At 41.8% G+C, this 21,848-nt stretch overlaps 2 protein-coding genes across 3 annotated transcripts; one reads left to right on the top strand and one right to left on the bottom strand.

The window, feature by feature from the left end:
• Positions 1-938: 938 nt before the first annotated feature.
• LOC101765737 (uncharacterized protein sll0005) lies at positions 939-11,595 on the top strand. Of its 2 annotated transcripts, XM_022824461.1 has the most exons (14): positions 1,184-1,298; positions 2,129-2,276; positions 2,843-3,086; positions 3,157-3,198; positions 3,587-3,658; positions 3,964-4,099; positions 4,237-4,394; positions 5,292-5,370; positions 5,524-5,693; positions 6,002-6,163; positions 6,825-6,974; positions 7,540-7,800; positions 8,499-8,777; positions 11,242-11,595. In XM_022824461.1, the coding sequence occupies exons 3-14, from the start codon at positions 3,066-3,068 to the stop codon at positions 11,479-11,481; spliced, it is 1,770 nt and encodes a 589-aa protein (XP_022680196.1). In that variant the 5' UTR covers positions 1,184-1,298; positions 2,129-2,276; positions 2,843-3,065; the 3' UTR covers positions 11,482-11,595. The 2 variants fall into 2 exon arrangements, with proteins under 2 accessions (XP_004956136.1, XP_022680196.1); XM_004956079.4 differs by lacking the exon at positions 2,129-2,276 and having other exon boundaries at positions 939-1,298.
• A 1,133-nt stretch (positions 11,596-12,728) lies between these two features.
• Positions 12,729-14,115, bottom strand: LOC101759015. The gene is made up of 4 exons (XM_004959170.2): positions 13,802-14,115; positions 13,497-13,680; positions 13,142-13,342; positions 12,729-12,971 (listed from the first exon to the last, which is right to left on the bottom strand). Exons 1-4 carry the CDS (start codon positions 14,113-14,115, stop codon positions 12,729-12,731), a joined length of 942 nt encoding a protein of 313 aa, XP_004959227.2.
• Between the last annotated feature and the right edge of the window lie 7,733 nt (positions 14,116-21,848).

Raw genomic sequence — 21,848 nt, 5'->3', positions numbered from 1 at the left:
ATGTGCGTGCGAGATGCGTGTGACGTGACGACGTGACCCACCGCAGAGGAACGCAGGATAATCGGCTCGGAATAGTTTGCCCTTTGGGATCGGCGGCGTTGTAGCCACGGGTGGGGTGTTTGGTTCCCTGAAGATTTTTTTAGCAAGGGACTTGGAAGCGATTATACGCGGAAAGTGCATTCGCGAGTGGAAGTGGTTACTTAACATACAAAGAGGTGAACCGGAAGAACCTGATTTTTCCAACTCCCAACATCTTAGTTAATTTTCAAGGAATTGCTGATTGGCAGAATTTTCTTGGAATCACTTAGGTAATTACTTTGGTGACAAATTAAACCCTTGGGAGTGGAGCGAGCATATTAACGTAAAGGAAAAAATAGAGTTTTTTTGAGTGAGGGCGGTGCCGTTGCTAAAGTTGCTCGTACAAACGTAAAGAACTTCTTAACTCACTGTTTAGGGGTGGTTAGGGGTGTTTGTTTCTTTAGTTCCGACTAAAGTTCCTATCACATCGAATGTTTAGATACTAATTAGAAGTATTAAATATAGAATAATTACAAAACTAATTGCACAGATGAAAGCTAATTTGCGAGACAAATCCATTGAGCCTAATTAGTCCGTGATTTGATAATGTGATGCTACAGTAAACATGTACTAATCATGAATTAATTAGGTTTAATAAATTCATCTCATGAATTAGCCTCTATCTGTATAATTAGTTTTATAATTAACTTCTAGTTAGCTCCTCAAAGATTTGATGTGACATGGACTAACGCCGCCTTGCTCCGCTACATGCTCTGACTCGCTCCATCGTCACTGAGATGAGCCAAAAGTCAATGGGCTGTACCTGATCCGGGCCCAGTCTCTCTCCCGACGTTGGCGGGCCGGGCGGCAGCCCAACGCCGAGCAACGAAGCCACCGTACGCGCGCCAGCTCGCACCCGACTCCAGCCACGCGGCGCTGCCTCCTCTTCCTCCTCTCTCCGAGACTCCCTCTCCGCTTCCCAAATCCCAACTCCCAAGGAGCGAGCGCATCTCTGGATTCTCTCTCCTCCCCTAAACCCCACCGCCCCCTGATTCCTTCCCCTCTCTCCCTCGCTTCCTCCCGGTGCCGGCGGCGGAAGCTCATGAGATCCCGGCCATGGCGGGCCCCACCTCGCGGCTCCTCCTCCTCGCCCGCCGCGCCGACCGACGTAGGAGCCTCCCCCTCCTCCTCCCCCGCGCCATCCACGCCGCGGCCGGGACAGGGGCGCCCTCTCCGACGGCGCCGCCGCCTCGCCTCCCAGCCTCAGCCCCGGTGAGGAGGTATCGACTGACTTATCTCAGCTAACGTCACCGCATCGTATCCCTAGGTGGCAGTTCACTTTAACATTTAGAGGACATGTGATTTGAATGAACTAGCAAGATGCCCGTGTGTTGCTACGGTCAAATAGTATTTGTGTTCACTTTTGTTATTTTTGTATTCTATACCCTAGTTTTTGTTACACTCAATGAATCGCTACTCCTTTTCTAATAAAATTTTGAATTAACATGTTTCCTTCTATTCGAATACTCATTATGTTTCTATAATTATTTATTTAACCAAGAAGTTGCTAGAGGCAAATAAATAGATATGACCATATTGTACCACGCAAGACAATCTATTTTGCAAGGACTATGTTTCAGACATGGTTTGGCCCAGTAAAGGTCGTTGTTGGCTGAGCGTAGTGAACATGCATTAGTGTGGACTTGCGTCTCATGCAAGTAGCATATGGCCAGCCTACAACAACGCTGCTTAGCGTCTGACATTACTATCACTATCTGTAACTTTTTCTAGTCCAGCATGTATTGTACTCCTCATACTTGATTTATTCTTTTCAAGTCGTTAATGATCCCTAATGTTTGGTAATTTAACAAATAGCTAGAATTAAAAATAAACATAACATTATGTGTGGATGCACGTACGCTTCTTTGCAAGTCAAGAACTTTATATATATATATATATATATATATACCATGATAATAAACGAAACATGATCATATTTGTTTCCATATATGACAAGTAGGATGAACCATTTTAATCCTAATGTTCACCGTCAAATAAATTCAGATGTATTCCTTTAACACAAACCAACTTTATTCTGACTGTTGGGCAGCCATCTTGGGAACCTGAAGGTTGTGGGTTCGAACCCTTCCCACCCTCCTATTTTTGAGGGTTTTTAGTCGTCCGGTTTTGCTCTGATTTTCACCTGGCGCGGGTTCACGCGAGGGCGGAAGTTCTTTCAGACGTTTCAAGGGGGAGAGGTGGCTGTTTTTATTCGGTTTTCACCCTGTGCGCCGGTTTTCTCCAGTTTTTATCCGATTCTACTGTTGACGTACGAAAAATTTGGCAGAAGCTTTACTTGCTTTAATATTAGGTAGAGATGTACTTGCAGTTTTGCAATTTTTTTGTACTGTGTGCTACTCATTCAATTATCTCAATTATCAACTGTGAAGGCATATAAGGTTTATGGATAGAGATAACAGCTTAGGGGGCCAGGCTGGCCTAAGTGCCTACCATGGGTATAGGGTTTGATGCATAATTGCATAAATCTCCAAAAGGACTATACCTGGCTTAATCAATGCTGCAAAACAAACTTCTCCCCAGCTATGAGCTAACCCTTCTGAAATTTCTTCATATGGTTTAAAATGAATGCTATTCAGATAACATGATCTAACTTGCCTATGACATTGGACAAATGGGCTTGTCTTGAAGAGAATATTTTAGTTCAATGAATTTTTCAAAGGTTCCTCTGTGCATGTAGGTTGAATGATTCTAGTGTTATTTGGCTTGAGATATTATGTTTAGATGGTTTATTTCTATTTTGTAGCTACTCAAGTGCATTCACCAGTGTGCATGGAGAGAGGCCATCATCAGAATATGCAAAGATCAGAAAGGAGTCACTGGAAACCCAGTTTGGAAGAATCTTGGGGTCAAGTTCGCGCAGGCTCTTTGCTGACCGAGGCTTTGGTCCATTCCTTGCACTTTACAGGGCTGCTACTATCTCTTTTCATGTTGTGAAGCTCACTATTTGGCATTTATTGCTCAACGACATGCACAAAAGGGCGGAAAAGGTAGTTTTCTTGTTCGTTCCTGGTGGAGAACTGAGCATCATGTCTCTGATTATCATTTTCCTTATTTCAGTTCCGAGAGACCTTGATACGCTTGGGTCCCTTTTACATCAAGGTATGCTGTATAGTACCTTATGAGTTGGCATAGATATGTACAATGTAACAGTAATCTTTTCAATTAGTATTTTTTGACGATTAACTTTTTAGTATGGTGAATATCTCCTAACTAAGTAGGGAACAACATCGTTGTAAAATGTCTTAGGACTGTTATAATCACTGTAGTTATTACTATGGTTTAGTAACATGATTTCTATCAGCCTTAAAGAATCAGACAGAATAAAAGTGGTGGATGTATCAAATACATCTTAATATCCCCTTATGCCCACATCATGTTTTTGAATTACAATACTTCATTATTTTATCTTGTCTTAGGTGTAATATTCCCTATTACCACTGGAAAAATTGATGATATGTTCCTTTGCCATTTCTCTTGAACCTTGCAGCTTGGACAGGCTTTGAGCACACGCCCTGATATACTTCCCAGTGCATACTGTCAAGAGCTTGCAAAGCTACAGGTAACTCCTGTGCATTGTATAATTTTGCTTAACGGTGAAAACCAATTGTTAGATCTAAGAACATATGCCTTCTCCAGTTTATGATAATAGGGACGGAATGAGGGTCATAAAGTTGAGGCCATGAAAGTGGGCCACTGAAAAGTTTAGCTCCTAGAAGGGATCATAGGTCAAAGTTGGGCCGAAATGGGGTCTCCAGCCCTTAGTAATGCTCTGTTTAAAACTGAAAGTCTGAGGAACCTGTATAGTGGATTTACTTTTTTTTTTGGTTTGCATTTCATTGTTTTTGTCGACTGCTTCCTTTTCAGGATCAAATACCACCATTTCCAACTCGCATCGCCCTCAGAACCATCGAGTCTCAGTTGGGTGCCCGAATTTCTGAGTTGTTTGCAGATATCAGCCCGGAGCCGATTGCAGCAGCATCACTGGGTCAAGTTTACAAAGGTTAGACATGTCTGATAAGACTTTTGCTAATAGTTGGTGATTATACTTCTGTACTAATTGTTATTTACCTTAGTATATATTTCAGACCTGAGTTCTCCAAGTTGAAATGCATTTCTTTGATACTTCAAGTCATGCAGCTCATCTACGCTCAGGAGAGCTTGTCGCAGTCAAAGTTCAAAGGCCTGGAATGGCGCCCTTGTTGACTCTAGATGCACTTTTGTTTCATATGATTGGAGGGCAATTGAAACGATTTGCTAAGGCTCGCAAAGATCTACTGGTGGCAGTCAATGAGATTGTGAGCTTCTACTTTCTGAACCAAACTTGTTGATTTCTCCATGCAACTCTGATCTGACTCTTATACTCCCTCCAGTTTTTAAATATATAACGTTTAGGACAAGCTAATTGCTACATTTAAGCTTAATTAGCTTGTCCTGAACATATATTTAAAAATGGAGGGAGAAGTTTGCTAACCTTTGTTGTAGCCTGCTGATTGCTTTAGTTTACTAATCTCTCAATCAGAATAAATTATAATGTTTTCCACGTTATATTGTCAATACTTCATATGCACATTGCAACATGAATAAAGCTTATTTTTGCTCCTCAATACACACAATGCATGGTAGATTCTCTTTGGACTATCTGCTGCATATAATTTTAGTAAGTGTATAATTTGTAGGACTGACTATGTTTATAATTATCTAAAAAATTGCATGCTCCACCTTGTTATGGCCCTCTACATGGAAACTTAACTTTCTGACTTACTGTAATTATAGTACTTTTGGTTTAGGTTAATGCTAGGCAGGACGCCCCCTGGTGCAGTGGTAGCTTCCCCACTTGTGGCCTCTAGGTCCTGGGGTTCAAACCAGCCTCCTTGCAAAATTAAGCAAGGGTAAGGCTCTCTAGAAATTCCCTTCTCCAGACCCCAACTTGTGTGAACTTTCAGCACTGGCTATGCCGTTTAGGTTAAAATTTGTTCTGATCATTTCTTGATTATATCTTTTTGGCTTTGGAGATGCTTGTTCCTTGAACTGAAGCTACATAAAAGAGAAGACATGACTGCCATGCAAGTTGTAGTACTAGTTTCTTATGGTTTTTCTTTTGGCAATTGTCATGCTTCCCCGTAAATTTCAGATCATTCTGCATAGTTTTAGCCTTTGGTATGTGCGTTATATTTTATCTTTGGTTTAAACAGGTCAGGCACATGTTTGATGAGATTGATTATATTTTAGAAGGAAAAAATGCTGAAAGATTTGCTACTCTTTATTCTCATGGTGAGTTCTGAAACATTTCTTTTATTCAATTCCTAATAATTGTTAATTTCCTCTGTATCCATCTCTCAAGTATGATCTCACAATACATTTTTCCTCTCAAGCATATGGACCTTTCACATGCTGACAGCTCTTAAACAATTCATTTTCTGGCAGGTTCAGATGGGGACAATTTTGATGGCAATACAAGTATCATGGTCCCCAAAGTCTACTGGAATTATACACGTAAAACCATATTGACACTGGAATGGATTGATGGAATTAAGCTAACTGATGCTGAGCGCATCAGCAAAGCCAACTTGAACAGGAAAAGGATGATTGATGAGGTATTGCTATGTTGTCTCATAACTGTAAATCGGATAGTAGTGCTAATTTTATTTAGATTGTCTTCTACACTGTTCTTTGTCTCCCTTGTGTGATTCTAATTGAAATTTGTATGACCATATCTTGTTTTATCTTTTTCTTAAAAAAACATTAGCTTGAATTTTTTGGCTAGAGCAAAATTGAAACTGCTCTGTGAAGGTGTTTTACCGTGTTCAGTGTATGTTCTTGCTCTATGCTGAGAGAATGCTGTCTGACTTTTACAGATTGTCATATTGCTTTTGTTTACTAATTTTCAACATAAACTTCACAGGGTCTCTATTGCTCATTGAGACAGCTGCTTGAAGAAGGCTTTTTCCATGCAGACCCCCATCCTGGTAATCTAGTTGCAACTGAAGGTGGATCTCTAGCATATTTTGACTTTGGTATGATGGGAGATATTCCAAGGCACTATCGTGTGGGTCTTATACAAATGGTACATGTGACTGTGTTCTTTACTTGTTCTGCATTCAGCTGATGTAAACTTACAAATAGTTTTGACTTTTCATTGCTATTGTTGGAAAATCAGAAATATTGAGACTTAGGTGTTGCACTGCTTAATCAGTTCTCTCTTTTGGTAATTTCAGTTTTAACAGGCTAAGCATTATTGGTAAGGTCCTCTGAGTGCAGCAAAGTTGGCAATGATTTATAAGTTGGTTAAACGTGGCTAGCATTGTTTCCTGTTCCAAATCACATTATGTAGAAACTAACATAGGAAGTGCGTCAAGGAATAATTTGCAGAAGGGCTTTACTGCTTACAACACTAGCTGTTTAGAATAAACAAAACTGAACTTTGAGACGTGAGTCGACAAAAATACAAAATAGTCCTGTTTTACCACCATTGTTGTGGAACATTATACTTGTAGCCTTGTCCAACCATCTTTGTGAGCTTTGTTGGATTACTTTTTGATGTATGAAATTTATACTATGAATAATCTTCCGTGTTACCATATACAAGCAGGTTATACAAGCAGGTAACTGTAAATTTTCTTTTGTGAAACGAGTGGCACAGTAACTTCATTTCTCTAGTTTGTCTTCTTTATGTCTGGTTCCAACTTCCAAATCAAGAAATAGAGAACTGAATTTATTTTTTTCAGCTCGTACACTATGTCAATCGTGACTCGTTGGGCTTGGCAAATGACTTCCATTCACTAGGGTTTGTCCCTGAGGGAACGGATTTACATGCTGTTGCAGATGCATTGCGGTTTTCTTTTGGTGATGCCAGGAGGCAATCAAATGATTTTCAGGTTAGCTAATATTTCCCTTTCCAGTGCATGTGCTATTTAGGGTGATTGTTGTTTTCTTGAGGGAATTCAATCTGCAAATGCTAACATGTTAGATGCAGTAGGTTTGCATTGGCTAGCATTAACATGGGCTAACAAACAAAATGGCACAACCAGATCATTGTGGCAAAACTTTGGAGTAAATGATGAAACATGTCTGAAATTGACATTTCAATGATGTTTGATAGGATAGTTTTCTGATTATTTTTTCAAAATATATTCTATTAACTTAGTTCCTTAACGATTTAACATAGCAATGCCCCCCCCCCCCCCCCTTGTTTTTTTACTTCTGTGCCTCCCATCAAGGCTCTGACATTTTGTAGGTAAGTCTAATAGGTTCTGTGGTCTGGCATTTACACTGCTGGTTGATTTGGATTTCTATCTTGTTTTTTCACTCAAAATTATTATTTTGGCTCAGTTTTCTTATGTTGTGTATGGTTTCTGCTCTCATCTTCCTGCTTTTATTTTCTACTGCCTGATTGCATCCAGATAGTATCCTTTCTAAATTCATTCTTTCCTTACCTCACAGGGCTTAATGAATCATCTGTATGATGTCATGTACGAGTTCAATTTCTCTCTTCCTCCTGATTATGCACTGGTGATAAGAGCTCTGGGTTCTCTAGAAGGGACTGCAAAAGCACTGGATCCTGATTTTAAAGTTATTGAGAGTGCATACCCATTTGTCATTGGGAGGCTCCTTGCAGATCCGAGCCCAGATATGAGGAAAATATTGAGGGAGCTTCTTATATGCGATGATGGATCAATCAGATGGAATCGGCTGGAGAGGCTGGTACATAGTTCTTAACTGTTATGCACTTTCTTGCTGTTTCTTTTTTTTTATGATTTTATACACATGGGGTACTGTGATTCCATCATAAAAGTAAAGGAACTTCATACATAAGTTTAAATTGAGTTATCCTAGCAAACCATACAATGAAACTACTGAGTCAGAGAGGACACCGCAACCAATAACTTTTAGTGATGGCCTGATGGGCATCCTATGTTTGGGTGAGTCCTGCAGTTTATTTTTCGCCGGTGCCGGTTCAGGGCAAAACCAATGCAACCAGCCAGGTCCAGGTCTAGTACCTAAAACTGTTCATGCCCTGAACACCTGTTTTAAATTTGCTCAGAGTAAATCTTACAAAACTACAACTATTTGTGCCAATAGCTGTTAATTCCTGTGTTACTAGGGGAGCAAATAGCTGGTAGTTCTTTGAAACTTGATGCAAAATTTTGTGCTCTTGTGAAATCATATCTGCAGCTGATATGGTAATAGGCTTGTTAGAGAAATTTAATTGTGAAACTTTAAAGTATTAATCAGGTGATTTTTCTGAAAACTGGTCTTGATCTCTCTCCTGTGGTGGGCTTCTTCAACTCTGGTGTTTCTTTTGTATGAGTGTCATGAAAAAATTGGCAGATATCTGTGTGATCATGTGTAATCTAGTTTTATTTATTTATTTGTTCCTACTAATACCATTTGGTATTCAGATTGCAGCTATATCTGCACAGTCAGCAGAGTCTTCAAATGGATCTGGAGCTGGCTCTGGTGAGAGTGCCAATGGAAGTTCTAAGTGGAGATCATTTGACATGCATTCTGTAGTTGCAGCTACAGAAGATCTTTTTGACTTCATTTTATCGAGGAAAGGATGGCGGGTTCGTGTTTTCCTTGTCCAGGACATCATTAAAGCTTCAGATGCATTCCTCCAAGAAGCAACATTCCCATATATATTTGAGGAGGAGGGAAAGATGGGAAAGCTAAATCCAGAGGTTAGTTGATGTTCATCATCACTTCTCATACATTTGCATGTGATGGCTTGAAGTCGTATGCAGTTGTATCCCATGTTAGCTCCCTAAACAGAAATCTGACTTTATTTTAGATTTGCATGAAGATCAACTAATATTACCCTCTTGTTGTATTTTTTAAGTATACTGCATGTGTTGCCGATGACTTACAGTCAGCTCAACTTACTTTTTATTATGATGCTCATAGACATATAACCATTTTGGAAACATATTTCATTTGCAAAGTTCAAAAGTGCTTCAATTTGACTTTTGAAACAAATTTGTTCATAATATAGTTCCAGACATGTAACTGGTTTAACTCTCTATCAGAGGCGCATTTTATTTGTCCATTTCCAACTACAGGCTAAGGACAACCTAGGATATTCACCTGCTATAATTGTGTCCCACGGTATCTTCTCTGCAATTTCTAGCATCTGAGCAAAAAGAGGAGTTTGGTGCCTCAATTCCTTTTAATATAGCTTGCTGCCCTATTTGAGGGTGGGCCTGATGCATTGGTAGTAAGGATGGCAATGGGGCGGGTTTGGATCGGATGGAGTGCCTGGGCACCCAAAACCGAAACCCGAACCTAAAACCTGAATCCGACCCGAAAACCGATTCGGGTGAAAATCCATCCCTGAAACCGAAACCCGCGGATACCTGAAAACCGACGGATTAACCGAAACCCGAACATGAACAGTACAGTTAGTTAGTACAAAATCAGTTAGTTATCTGGCTATGTTGTACAACACAAATCTGAATGTTATTTGACTATTGGCCAATGGCCACAGGAACTGAAAAAAAGAGAGGATTAAATCCATTACTATGCTATCAGGGAACATAAGGTTCGATGTTATGTTATACTACTCCATAGGTGCTTCGGACTTGTTTTCATATCCTGCTGAAAATCATCTAAGGCAACTGTTTTATTGACCTGCTAAAGGTCGGAAGAACGAAATTCAGAGGGGAGTTCCGATTTCAGATTCCAGTGAGTGGCCTCTAGGGAAACAACTCCGATTCCAGATTGTGCAGCATCTGAATCTCACCCAACGTGCACGATCGATCATCCTTCAACAGTTCAATCCTGCACTCAGATCTCATCAACAAGAAAAACTTAGCTGCTGCAGATTTTATTACTGCTAGTTCATCTCCAGAATCCAGAGACAATGGTGGGTCTGGCATAGTACGAGTCCCATACAGAGAAGAAAAAAAACCCGAGCTACATCATTTACATTTCACAAGTCGCCATCAAGATTCGCCGTTGTCAACTCCAGAGAGGTTCAAAGCAAAGAAAGACTTGCCTTTGGTTCTACTACATCAGCATGGCGGCGGGATGCTGGACCGGTGCACGGCGGCGGGGCGAGGCCTCGCTGGACACGTCACGCGTGTGGGAGGCAGTGGGGTGGGGGTGCCTCGCGGGACGGCAGCGGCCGGTAGCGCGCCGCGCTGGGACGGCACACGGCGGCAGGGTGCGGGCAACCCGGGCGTGCGGCCACACCTCGCGGGAGCGGGATGCTGGACGCGTGCGGGACTGGGAGCCGGGAGGTGGCGGGGTGGGGTGCGGCCGTGCGGCCGGGGGGTGCTGCCTGGTGGGAAGTGTGGATAAGAATGTTATATACCTAGGGTTTGTTATCGGGCTTTTAGTGGACCGAATTGTTTCGGGGGCCCGATGGAGCTCCGCGGGTGCTATTAAAAACCCATCCCAAACCTGCGGTATTTCGAGTATCCAAACTCGAAAAACCGTGGCCGAAAACTAGGAACCGAAACCAAAACCCGCGGACCCAAAACCTGCGGATATTCGCCCCGAGACCGATCCGCTGCCATCCCTAATTGGTAGTCTCTCTTCACTTGTGTGCCTCAATGCCTTTGCAAGGGTAAGGCTGTCTAGAAATTCCCTTCCCCTGACCCCACCTTGTGTGGGAGCTTTCAGCACTGGGTACGCACTCTCAAACTCCACTGCCAAGCATCGATACCAACAAGAAATCAACAGGTGGCCTGGTCGAGTGTGTTCCTTTGAAACACAAGATGATCTCTAGTTCCTAGCCAAAATTATCCCGTGAAGACAGTTATATTTAGACCAGAGGTGTAGGTGATATCACTAGTTGGTTAGACAAATTGGACATGATCTTTGATCATTCAAGCATACTGTTTTCTTGTTTCTTTCAGAAGATTATATTTAATGAAATTTATGGTTGTTGGACTGTTCCTCAAAAAACATGTGCACTGAGCCACAGAGTTACTCAAACATGTGCACTGACATCACAGATAAGCAAGTTTTACCATAACATAGCTGCCATTTAGCGCCGTTTTTGCCCCCCTTCCCCTTCCGAAAGAACGCTGATGATCCTCAGAGCTGCATCACACAACTTGTGTGCAGGAGCTTAGCACGTGGTGATGTTTTACATGTTTATTGCTGCTTCTTGTAATGCTGAAGGTTTGTTTTTCCATGCAGAGAAGCAAGATGATCAGGAGGCTGGTGAATGCTGTTCAATCATTCCGTCAAGCCATCAATTTAGCTCCAGATGCTTGGAGTGCCATGCTAATCCGTACTTTGTTGAAACATGAATCACAGAAATTTGTTCTTGATGTATTTTTGTCCTTGGCAAGCCATTCCAGTTACAAGATTCCAGAAACATTCTGGCTTTGTATTTCGAGATTTCTGAATTACTTGGACAAGAAAGATACGCTTTAGGAGCAGTTGGTGCTGACTCATCTCGTCCAAAATATGTGAGTTCTTTTTTCTTGATGTTGCTTAGCCCTCTGTTAAGATGACTATTGCCATTTACACAAGTTGGTAACTCCTGTCTCTGAAGCGTTCATGCTCGAAAGATCTTTCTGTGATTTTAGAAGAGTAAAGTGCGTGGTCGGTCTAACTTGTTCGGTTGTTCGGCTGTGACATTTAGGTTCCCATACTCTCAATATACTCTCAAAATACATATCTAGCTCCCTAAACTTGAGCTCGGGTGTCATTTAGATCTCTACACTCTCAAAATGCACATCTAAGGCTTCGTGTGTCATATAGATCCCTAAACTTCTTGAAATGCAGTGTTGTTCCACTAATAGAACATGACTTCGTGTGTTATATAGATCCCTATACTTCTTGAAATGCAGTGTTGTCCCACTAATATAACATGATAATGCAGTGTTGTCCCACTAATATAACATGATAAGATCGAATTTTATGCTTTCGAGTAAGCCATTACTTTCATTGGCACATTTTTTGACTTGTTTTATTGCACCCTCAGTTTCTCCCAATATTTATCCAGTAATTTATCTTATAAATCTATAAGTGCAACGCAACTACGAGTTATTCAAATTTGAACAATTTGCCAAAAATAATATAGCACACATGACTCAAATTTTAACAATCTTCCAAGAATAATATAGCACGCTTGTCATACGCACATGCAAGTTAAGCCACCGAAGTAAAAGATCATATCAATCTTTGTGGATTCTAACACATCAATATTCTTGACCCACGTTAAGCTCAAATTCACTTTATTTGAATATAATTAAATTATATCTATATAAAAATAAGTTTTGATCAATTTAATTGAGTTCACAAGGCTTTTAGATAGTATATGAACCCAGATGACACCCAAACATCAAACAAGTGCAACTCGATTATCAAATGTATTTGTTCGGTACACAGCAAAGGGATGCATGGAGGATTTTTTTTCTTTGCATCACACCCATTATACATGGACCACTTGAGACACATGGAAAAATGCTCGTGACATCAGAGAAGTAATAGAATATCATGAAGCATAGTGAACTTATTGAATGAAACCAAACTGATTCCAGAAATACAGTTGTCGCTGGGGACATTATTTCTCAATCATACAAGAGAAAAGAGTCTTATGGAAAAGCAAACAAGTAGGTTCGGTGGTACAGGAGGAAACCCATCTTATTGCAGCGAATAAGCTGGTAACTGTAACTTCACTGACGCACAATAACACCAAGTGCACCAACTGCAACTCCAGTGCTAGCGAAGAAACCCACGACACTCCCACCCTTCTTCTCAGGAAGGCTGAAAGGAGATTCGGATGTTTCTTTACCATATGGCCCCAGTGTCCGGAGATTTGTGACTATCGTCAGTGATGACAAAACAGTATATATATTGTTGCATTTGCCAAGCGTTCCAGAGACTTCATGCACAAACTCAGTAGGACCAAGCTCGATCTACATTAAAGGAAAAAAATTATTGAGCTGGAGCAATGCATGTCCAACAATGCCACAATAATTACTGAAAATGGGTTTCAGCACTTCAACTGAAATCCGTATACCCTAATCACAAAAGTGATGTTATTCTGAATATAAGAAATAATATAATATGGTCACGATTTACTTACTATGCCAGTTTCTGAACCTTCTGTACCCCTTCCTTCAGTGTGCTTGGTGCCATATTGGTCAATGTGACTGTACTCTATCGAATAAATGAGGTCACCATGGTCAATTTTGATGGTCTCAAGGCGGTGAGGTTCATATTTTGGTTCACGGGCTTGCCCTGCGTCCCCACCCTTTGGTCCATCTCTAGTATATGTATGTGTATACTGGAACAAGAATGATGGGAGAGTTAGTTTTAGTTATTAAAGCAGGTGCACTGAGGAAATGAAACAGCTGTGTAAGATCATATTTCACAAAATAGAAGATCATTTTCTGGGATTTCATATGCACACCAACCCTATATATGGACACAGGCCTCACCTTCGTTTGGAAGATCGCATAAATGTCAAGCTCTATAATATTCCCAGTATCAACTACTTTATGCAGTTTTTTGTTGATGAAACCTTGTGCAAAAGTAAACTGTCCAGTCCCACCGACAATACTCCACTGGTCAGTACCCTTGTCAACACCTAGTCCCATCACTTGAAGTGTAGAATCCTTCAGCCTGTATACCACATATGCAGCAATGCAGCATATGTTGCCCTCATGATTCTTGAACTAAACAATAAAGCAACTTCATATTTCAACAGCATTTCCAGCGTTATTATACTCAGTTAGTTACTCACCCATCAATCTCAAAAGCAATGGTGAAGGAATTGTGCCAGTTACCACTCTGCATGTGCAGCCCTTGCGATCGAGCAACGATGGCATCTTTACTGAGGTCAGGCCCGTCGTGTATTGCCCAGTTGTTGGACACAGTAGCACCGAACCCACTTTGACCTTTAGGGCTCAGAAGGGTTAGATGCGTCGGGCTTGGCTCGCGGTAGGCGTGGTGCAGGTATAAGTTGCTAATCTTGAGCTCATTTTTCTTCATTATGGTGGTGGATGGATCAAAACTTTTGATCTGGAAGTTTGAGGGAAGCTTGGGAGAGGCTGCCATGAGTAAACAATGTGGTGACCTAACTACGATTTGATTGATGTGTTGCGTGCTAATGTGCTGATTGGCTTGGGTTATTAAGTTGGTGGTGGTGTGAGGAGGGGGTAACAATGGCTATTTATAGGTATCACGACGGGTAGGGCAGACCTGTTGGGATTCATGAATGTTTTAATTAGTTTTTCCCTTTTTCTATATGCAGCGCGTGGCTCACGGAAATAACACTACATGACACGAAAACATGCATGGAGTCACATGAGCAGCCAGCTGGCTTGGAGGTTAGGTATACAAAACATGGAAAGGAAGCACACTATAGTGCAATGCAAGACACAGGACTCAAGAACCGATGGTGTTTATGCTACTCCGAAGATTTACATTCAATGATTGTGATTCTCACCAAACACATACTAATTAGCATTGTTTCAATGAAACTAGTTCATAATCCCTTTGTTTTCACTGTATAGATTGCTTGTTCCCTTGCCTTTGGGAAGTTGAATTGTAAAAAATTAGCCTTGAGTTAAAAAAACGTGACGGGGGGAGGGGGGGGATGCCCTCTACCGTTTTTTAATGAGAGGAAGTGACTTCGGCTCCCGGTCATGGAAAAATCTTCCGAACCCTGGTTACACCACGAGGGGGATTTTTATTATACAACATCCAGGGTTCAAACCATGGGTGGGTGGCACCTATACTGGATGCCCTACCACTGAGCCACAAGCTCATCTACATTAGGCTTTCGACCACTGAGCTACAAGCACATCTACATTAGCCTTTCGAGTTCAAATGTAGGAATTAGTTTTCATCTGTTTAATTTGAAACTTCTTAAAGAAAATGCTTATGAGGAAAACCAAACGAGCCATACATCAGTTGGTCTGCATCTTCTTTCATGAAAGGAATATTATAAATGAACTTTCAAGGAAAAAAAAAACCAACAAGAAGAAGAAAAGAGAAGAGGAAGAGATAACAAAGGAAACGTGGATGGATCACGGCACACTACTCTTAGTGTATCGTCACTTGATGCCTCAAGATAATACATGACTTGATATTAATTTGATATTGTTGCAATTGTTAAGTGATTATTGGCATTCTTGTACTACATCATATTCTGCACGCGGCATTTATACAAGTTTATAACTCTATAACTTATATATCATGTGGAGTTGATGCTAGATTTAGGTGTTATCAAGCAGGTTTAGGGTGACCACGAGAGATTAATATGGCTTTTTTGTTAGGTTTTCTAGGGCATAGCGAAGAAGCAAAGGTTGAAGCTTGTTGGAGCCCAAAAGTGGCAGCGATATCGATCAGGCTCATAGCCGATTTGATGCATGCCCATCGGTCTGACCGGTGGCCCCGATCGGTTAGACTGGTCAATTCGAGTTTGAGATAGTTCCTGAAATCCTGGTTGAATTGGAGATAAAGCGGGACTTCTTTGCGGGAAAATACCTCACACCCTATAAATATAAAGAGCCTTGGCCGATTGAGGGCTATTACCCAATCGTCAAACACATTTATCTACCTTTTATCTCCAAACCCTAGCTTTTCCAACCTCCTGCTTTCCTCCTTCGTCTCAACGGCGTTTGAGGACGTTCTGAGTGGCCTGACCGATCTCAGAGCAACCCTAGGCTCGCCATCTCCGACAGGGTCCCTCCCGAGGTGGTGAACGTAGGCTTTCACAGCGCCCTGTGTCAGATCGGCCTGCCTGACCGGTCTGACCGGCTAGGAGCAGGAGCTCCGATGAGGTGATCACTTGATTCGTGCGCGAGCTAGCGCATTCGTGTGTTGGCCGAAGAAGGTGCCAACACATTTTGGCGACTCTGATGGGGAAAAAAGATCTGGTTTTTACAACCGTTCCGGAAAACCCTAGCAAGATGGGATCTAATATGGAGATCGACAAGAATAACATCATCGAGGCTTCCGTGGAGGATCTCAGCAAGGAGGAGCGGCGAAACATCACGACGTTCCAGGAATACGTCAGCATGCAATATCTTATGGGCATCAAGAAAGATCACAAGGGCAAAGCGACGAGAGTGTAAGACTTCGAGATGCCCACAATCAAGATGAAGGATAGCATGATTGATGAAGTACGCAACGTAAGTGATTCCCCCTCTTATCAGTCCGCATTTAATGAAGAGTTTCGTAAGAACCTCCAGGAACAAAATAAGATTACTGCCACTTTAATGGCACAAATAAATCAACTTGTAGAGAGTAAATCCATTGCATCTAATAAAGATGATTTTTCTCAAGTTGATTCACGTGGGATCGTGCATACGAGTCCATCGGCAAATCCAGGGGCTACTCCTGAAAACCCTAAGTATGGCCTGCCGTTGAACTTCTATGTAGGACAGACGCCGCCCCGGGTCCAACCGCCAAAGCCGAACACGGTTGAAGCGGTCAGACCAATCCAGGTAGGCGGTCTGACCAGTCAAGCTTCCCAGGCTGGCCAGTTGGTAATTGTCCCTGAATCGCCCGTGCCACTCGTTGTTGTGCCTATTCGGTTGCTCCTAACCGTACTAGTGAGCTTGGGATGAATACACCCTCAATTAGCACAACAACGTACACGTCGCCTCTGATCCCTAACACCACTGTTGCATCTAGGGGTATTTGAAATGACGTGTTTTCTGATTTGCATCGCATTCAGAATGGCAACCCACCCCATGCGAGTACTGTGAATACATCAGCCTCAGAGCTACCCGAGTCACATCCCCTTCGCCAGATTAGAAGATTTAGAGAGGAGATGTTGGCTATGATTCAAAGTAAATTTGGCATAGATACGAGTAGTTCAAAGTTATATCAAAAGCCATATCATGCTAATTTTGACTATATCCCCTATCCTGTCGGTTGGCGCATGCCCGATTTTGTTAAATTCAATGGCAAAGATAACCAAATTACCTGGGAGCACATTAGTCAATATTTGGCTCAATTAGGCGAAGCGGGTTATTATAATGCTTTGCAGGTTCGCTTATTGTCTTTGTCATTAACTAGAACCGCTTTCGCTTGGTCTCTGGCTCCCGGCTCTATTGATTCGTGTGAACAATTAGAGTAGAAATTGTATGATCATTTTTACTCTGGGAGTTTCCAATTTAAGTTGACGGATTTAACATCGGTTAGGCAAGGAAAAAAGAATCTGTCTTTGATTACATAAGATGATTCAAAGAAACTAAAAATGATGCTTTAATTTGTCACTTTCTGATAGTGATTTGGCTGATCTTGCTCTTAAAGGTTTAAGATCATCCATCAGGGATCGGCTAGAAGGTTTTGAGCTTCATACCATTGCACAAGTACTCATGAAGGATTCAACAATGGAACTTAGAATTGCTAAAGAAAAATATAGCTTTAAGTCTCGTCGGTCTAATATGCATGCTATTGAATATGATTCTGATAGTTTGAATGACGACGACAATGAGGTTTATGTTACTGAATTTGTGTGGCCTTCTAAAGCTAAATCCAATTCTTGTGCATCTCTTAAGCCGGCCCATAAGAGTCGGCAAGAAGAAGTAAAATTTACTTTTGATGTTTCCAAGTGTGATCATATTTTTGATGAATTGCTTAAACTTGAACTTCTGAAAATATCTCATACTATGCCTCCACTTGAAGAGCTGAAAAGGAAAGCATATTGTAAGTTTCATAATACTTTTTCCCATGCGACTAATGATTGCAATGTGTTTTGTCGGTAGGTTCAATCAGCTATAAATGAAGGACATTTGACATTTCATGAAATGCAAGTGGACAAGACATTGTTTCCTGTCAATATAATGGACATATAGCAACCCAAGGTACTGGTTCGGCCGCATCAAACCGAAGCTACTAAAGGCAAGAATGTGGTGATCAGGGAAGAGAAGCCCGATTTGAGGAAAAAAGAGTTGACAAGGGAAGTGGTATATGAAAGGACTCCAGATGGCAGAGAGTAATTCAAGATTATTGTAAAAGCCTCTGGACACGCGGAGCAAGCGACGTCCACATCATTTGGTAAAAAACCGCTCAAGTCTGCTGGCCAGACCGAACCAGTCAGACCGATGCAGGGGACTGGCCAGATTGGTCAACCCTAGGAACGTCCCCGAATGTTGAAACCGAAGCGTCTAGAAATTGGGACTTGGAAGCTCAACGTGGCAAAAGATCAGGGGAGCAGCCCTAGGGAAAAAGTCACCTTTGATATGCTTCTGGACAAATATTCCAAGCAAAAGGCCGTTACAAGTGATTGGCCGGTAAAAAAGAGAATGAGGTCACCTACTCATCAAGGGAGACAAGGTTCGCCACCAAGAGCGGTTACAAGACAGAGAAGTGACCAAGTGCAACCAAGGCAATACCTCTCCACATCTTGGGCTCTTCCGGCATCAAAACCTCCATGCCCGGTGTGGGATGATAATGGGGTAATGTGGGTACCTTACCAGTCCATGCAGCTGTCGTCTTTCCATCCTGGATGGGGTGAATCAAGAAATTCGACTTTGGATAGGATCTCACGCCCCGTGCAAGGTTGTTGGGCACCCCGCTCATCTGGTCAGGGTGCACACACCTGACCGGTCAGACCGGTCTACCCCAACAGGTCAGACCGATCTGTCCAGTCACCTAGGACACCTCCTCCAAAGCAAGTGTATCGTCCTAAGTAGAGATAGGAGGAGGTTCAGAAGATAGAAGTAGACTCAGGGAAAGGCAGATAGAAAGCTATTATCCAGATTGGATCTATGGAAGTTCCCGTTGAAGCAAATGTGGGAGGACCGATTGGCACAAGCAATCTGGTCATGCCATCTGTTTAGAAGGTTCCCGCTGCTAATGATCATGAGGCTAGCAGCAGTGGGTCGAGCTCCAAGTACTTCTTGCCAAGGTGGTGTCCTCTGGGTTGACTCGCACACAGAGGAGGAAGTTGTAGAGGCTGAGGCTGCAGGAAAAGAGGGAACAGGAGCTAGAAAAATAGAGGGATGAGGCATTCAACAGATACAGACCCATGGCACCTCAGAAGGAGTGGAGAGTTAAGGCCGACGCCCCAGCTCCACCGGTTAGATCGGCTGAGGAACCAGTTAGACTGGTTGAGGCGTCTATGCCAACACCCGAGCCGGTCAGACCGGTCGAGCTAGAGTTGCTGCCCGGTTTTGCTTCTTCTGTCCCTATGGCTCATGACAATGAGCTGGCATCAGTCTGTGAATCAGAGGACGATGAACAGCTTATTGATTACAGTACTTCGCTTGAGAGCATGAACTTGGACATAAATGTGATTCATATGTCGATGGATGGTTATGTGATCTTGGAAGATAATTTGGCTCATCTTGACTTTGGGCCTAAGGAAGCTGTGTTCCAGAAGCCTAAAGCTATTGAAAGTCATCTGAAAGCACTATATATGAAAGGACATATCAATGGGAAGCTAATTTTTCGGATGTTGGTTGATGGAGGGGCAATTGTCAACTTAATGCCCTATTCCTTGTTCAAGAAATTGAGAGGTTCAGATGAGGAGTTTATCAAGACCAACATGACTATCAGCGGTGTGGGAGGAGGCGAGCCTATGGAAGCTAAAGGCGTTATCTCTATGGAGCTCACCATTGGGAGCAAGATGTTGGCTACCTCTTTCTTTGTCGCCGAGACCCAAGGTAATTTCAATTTAATTTTGGGTCGTGATTGGATTCATGCAAATCAATGTGTCCTATCTACCTTGCACCAATTCTTAATCCAATGGATCGGTGACGAAGTGGAGATTGTGCATGGTGATACGTTGGCTTGTGTTGCTGTGGCCGATAGTTCCACCATAGGTGTGCATGAGAATGTCAAGTGCTTGTCCGGTGTAGATCTTTCTGATTGCGAGTACATTAGTTGCACAAAGGATTGTTTTGTTGCTGCTGTATTAAAGCCGGTTGAGGATCGGCTAGCTTACCACATATGATGTAATGGATGTAAAGCTAGAGTGGTTGCAGCAGAGGCTAGAACACTATCGGGCGCAGAACAACGATATGTGTGAGGCCATTGAGGACCTTGATGATATGAGTAAATTAGGATAAGGGTTCATGTCGGCCAATCCTTTAGAGGAGGTGGATATTGGTGATGGTACTGTACCAAGGCCGACGTTTGTAAACAAAAATCTGGAGCCTATTTTCAAGGCAGATTTAATAAAGTTATTAAAAGAGTATGTTGACTATTTTGCATGGAATTACACTGAAATGCCTGGTTTAAGCCGCGAGCTGGTCGAGCATCGACTGCCCATTAAGTCTGGTTTAGGCCTCATAAACAACCTGCTAGGCACTTTAACCCTATTATTTATGACCGAGTGAAAGAAAAAGTCAATTGGTTGCTTGATGCTAAGTTTATTAGGTCTTGTCGATATGCTGATTGGGTTTCTAATATTGTGCCTATTGAGAAGAAGGGCGCGGGTAATCTCTGAGTATGCATTGATTTTAGAGATCTTAATAGATCTTCACCAAAAGATGAATATCCTATGCCTATAGCCGATGTACTTATTAATGCTCCATCTGGATATAGAATGATTAGCTTTCTTGATAGTAACGCTGGGTATAATCATATCTTCATGGCCGAAGAGGATATATCCAAAACACCCTTTGTGTGTCCAGGATTTGTTGGTTTGTTTGAGTGGATTGTTATGATTTGTTGGTTTGTTTGAGTGGATCATTATGACTTTTGGTTTGAAGAATGCTGGCGCTACTTATCAGAGGGCTATTAATTTGATTTTTCATGATTTGCTTGGAGTAGTACTGGAAGTGTATATTGATGACATTGTGGTAAAATCGGCCGGGTTAAGATCCCATTTGGCTGATTTGCATTTGAGAAGATGTGTCGATATGGTTTGAAGATGAATCTGCTCAAATGTGCTTTTGGTGTATCGACTAGGAAGTTCTTGAGCTTTGTAGTGCGTGAGAAAGGTGTTGAGATTGATCTAAAATGATTGAATCTATTAGAAAACTACAAGCTCCTTCTTGCAAAAGAGAGTTGCAAAAGTTTCTGGGCAAGGTGAATTATTTGAGAAGATTTATTTGCAACCTATCCGGGAAGGTGAATACATTTACTCATTTACTTTGGTTGAAGAATGAAGCTAATTTTACTTGGGGGAAAAATAGCAAGAAGCATTTGAGGAAATCAAGAATTACTTGTCTTCACCGCCCATTCTTCAGGCGTCAAAGCATGGTGTTCCTTTTAAATTATATGTGGCAGCCGAAGAGGGTGTTATTGGGGTTGTTTTGACTCAAGAAACCGAAGGGAAGGAGCATATTGTTGCTTATGTGAGTAGAAGATTGTTGGATGCTGAAACAAGGTACACTTTTATTGAGAAGTTGTGCTTGTCATTATATCATGCTTGTACCAAGTTGAGGCATTATTTATTATCAAATGCTTGCATAGTGGCTTGTCAAACCGACATAATTAAATAATGTTGCAAAAACCTATTTTGAGTGGTAGAATTGGCAAATGGGCGTATGCTCTCATTGAATATGATCTGGTTTGTGAACCGTTGAAATCAATGAAAGGTCAAATTGTAGCCGACTTTATCGTTGAGCATAGAATTGATGAGCAACTTGATTTAAGTGTCGGTTATATTACTGTTACCCCTTGGAAACTGCACTTTGATGGATCAGTTTGCAAAAGTGGTTGCGATGTTGGTGTGTTCTTATTTCACCAAACAGGACTGTTTTTTATTTCATAGCCGATTGGATCACAAGTGTACTAATAACCAGACCGCATATGAAGCTTTGTTATTCGGTTTGGAGATTTTGGAAGAGATGGGGGTAAAACATGTTGAAGCTTATGGAGAT

Source organism: Setaria italica, chromosome II (assembly GCF_000263155.2).
Source record: "Setaria italica strain Yugu1 chromosome II, Setaria_italica_v2.0, whole genome shotgun sequence".
Taxonomy (NCBI): Eukaryota; Viridiplantae; Streptophyta; class Magnoliopsida; order Poales; family Poaceae; genus Setaria; species Setaria italica.
Note: the sequence above shows the minus strand (reverse complement) of the source record. Positions and strands in the feature narration are given on the sequence as shown.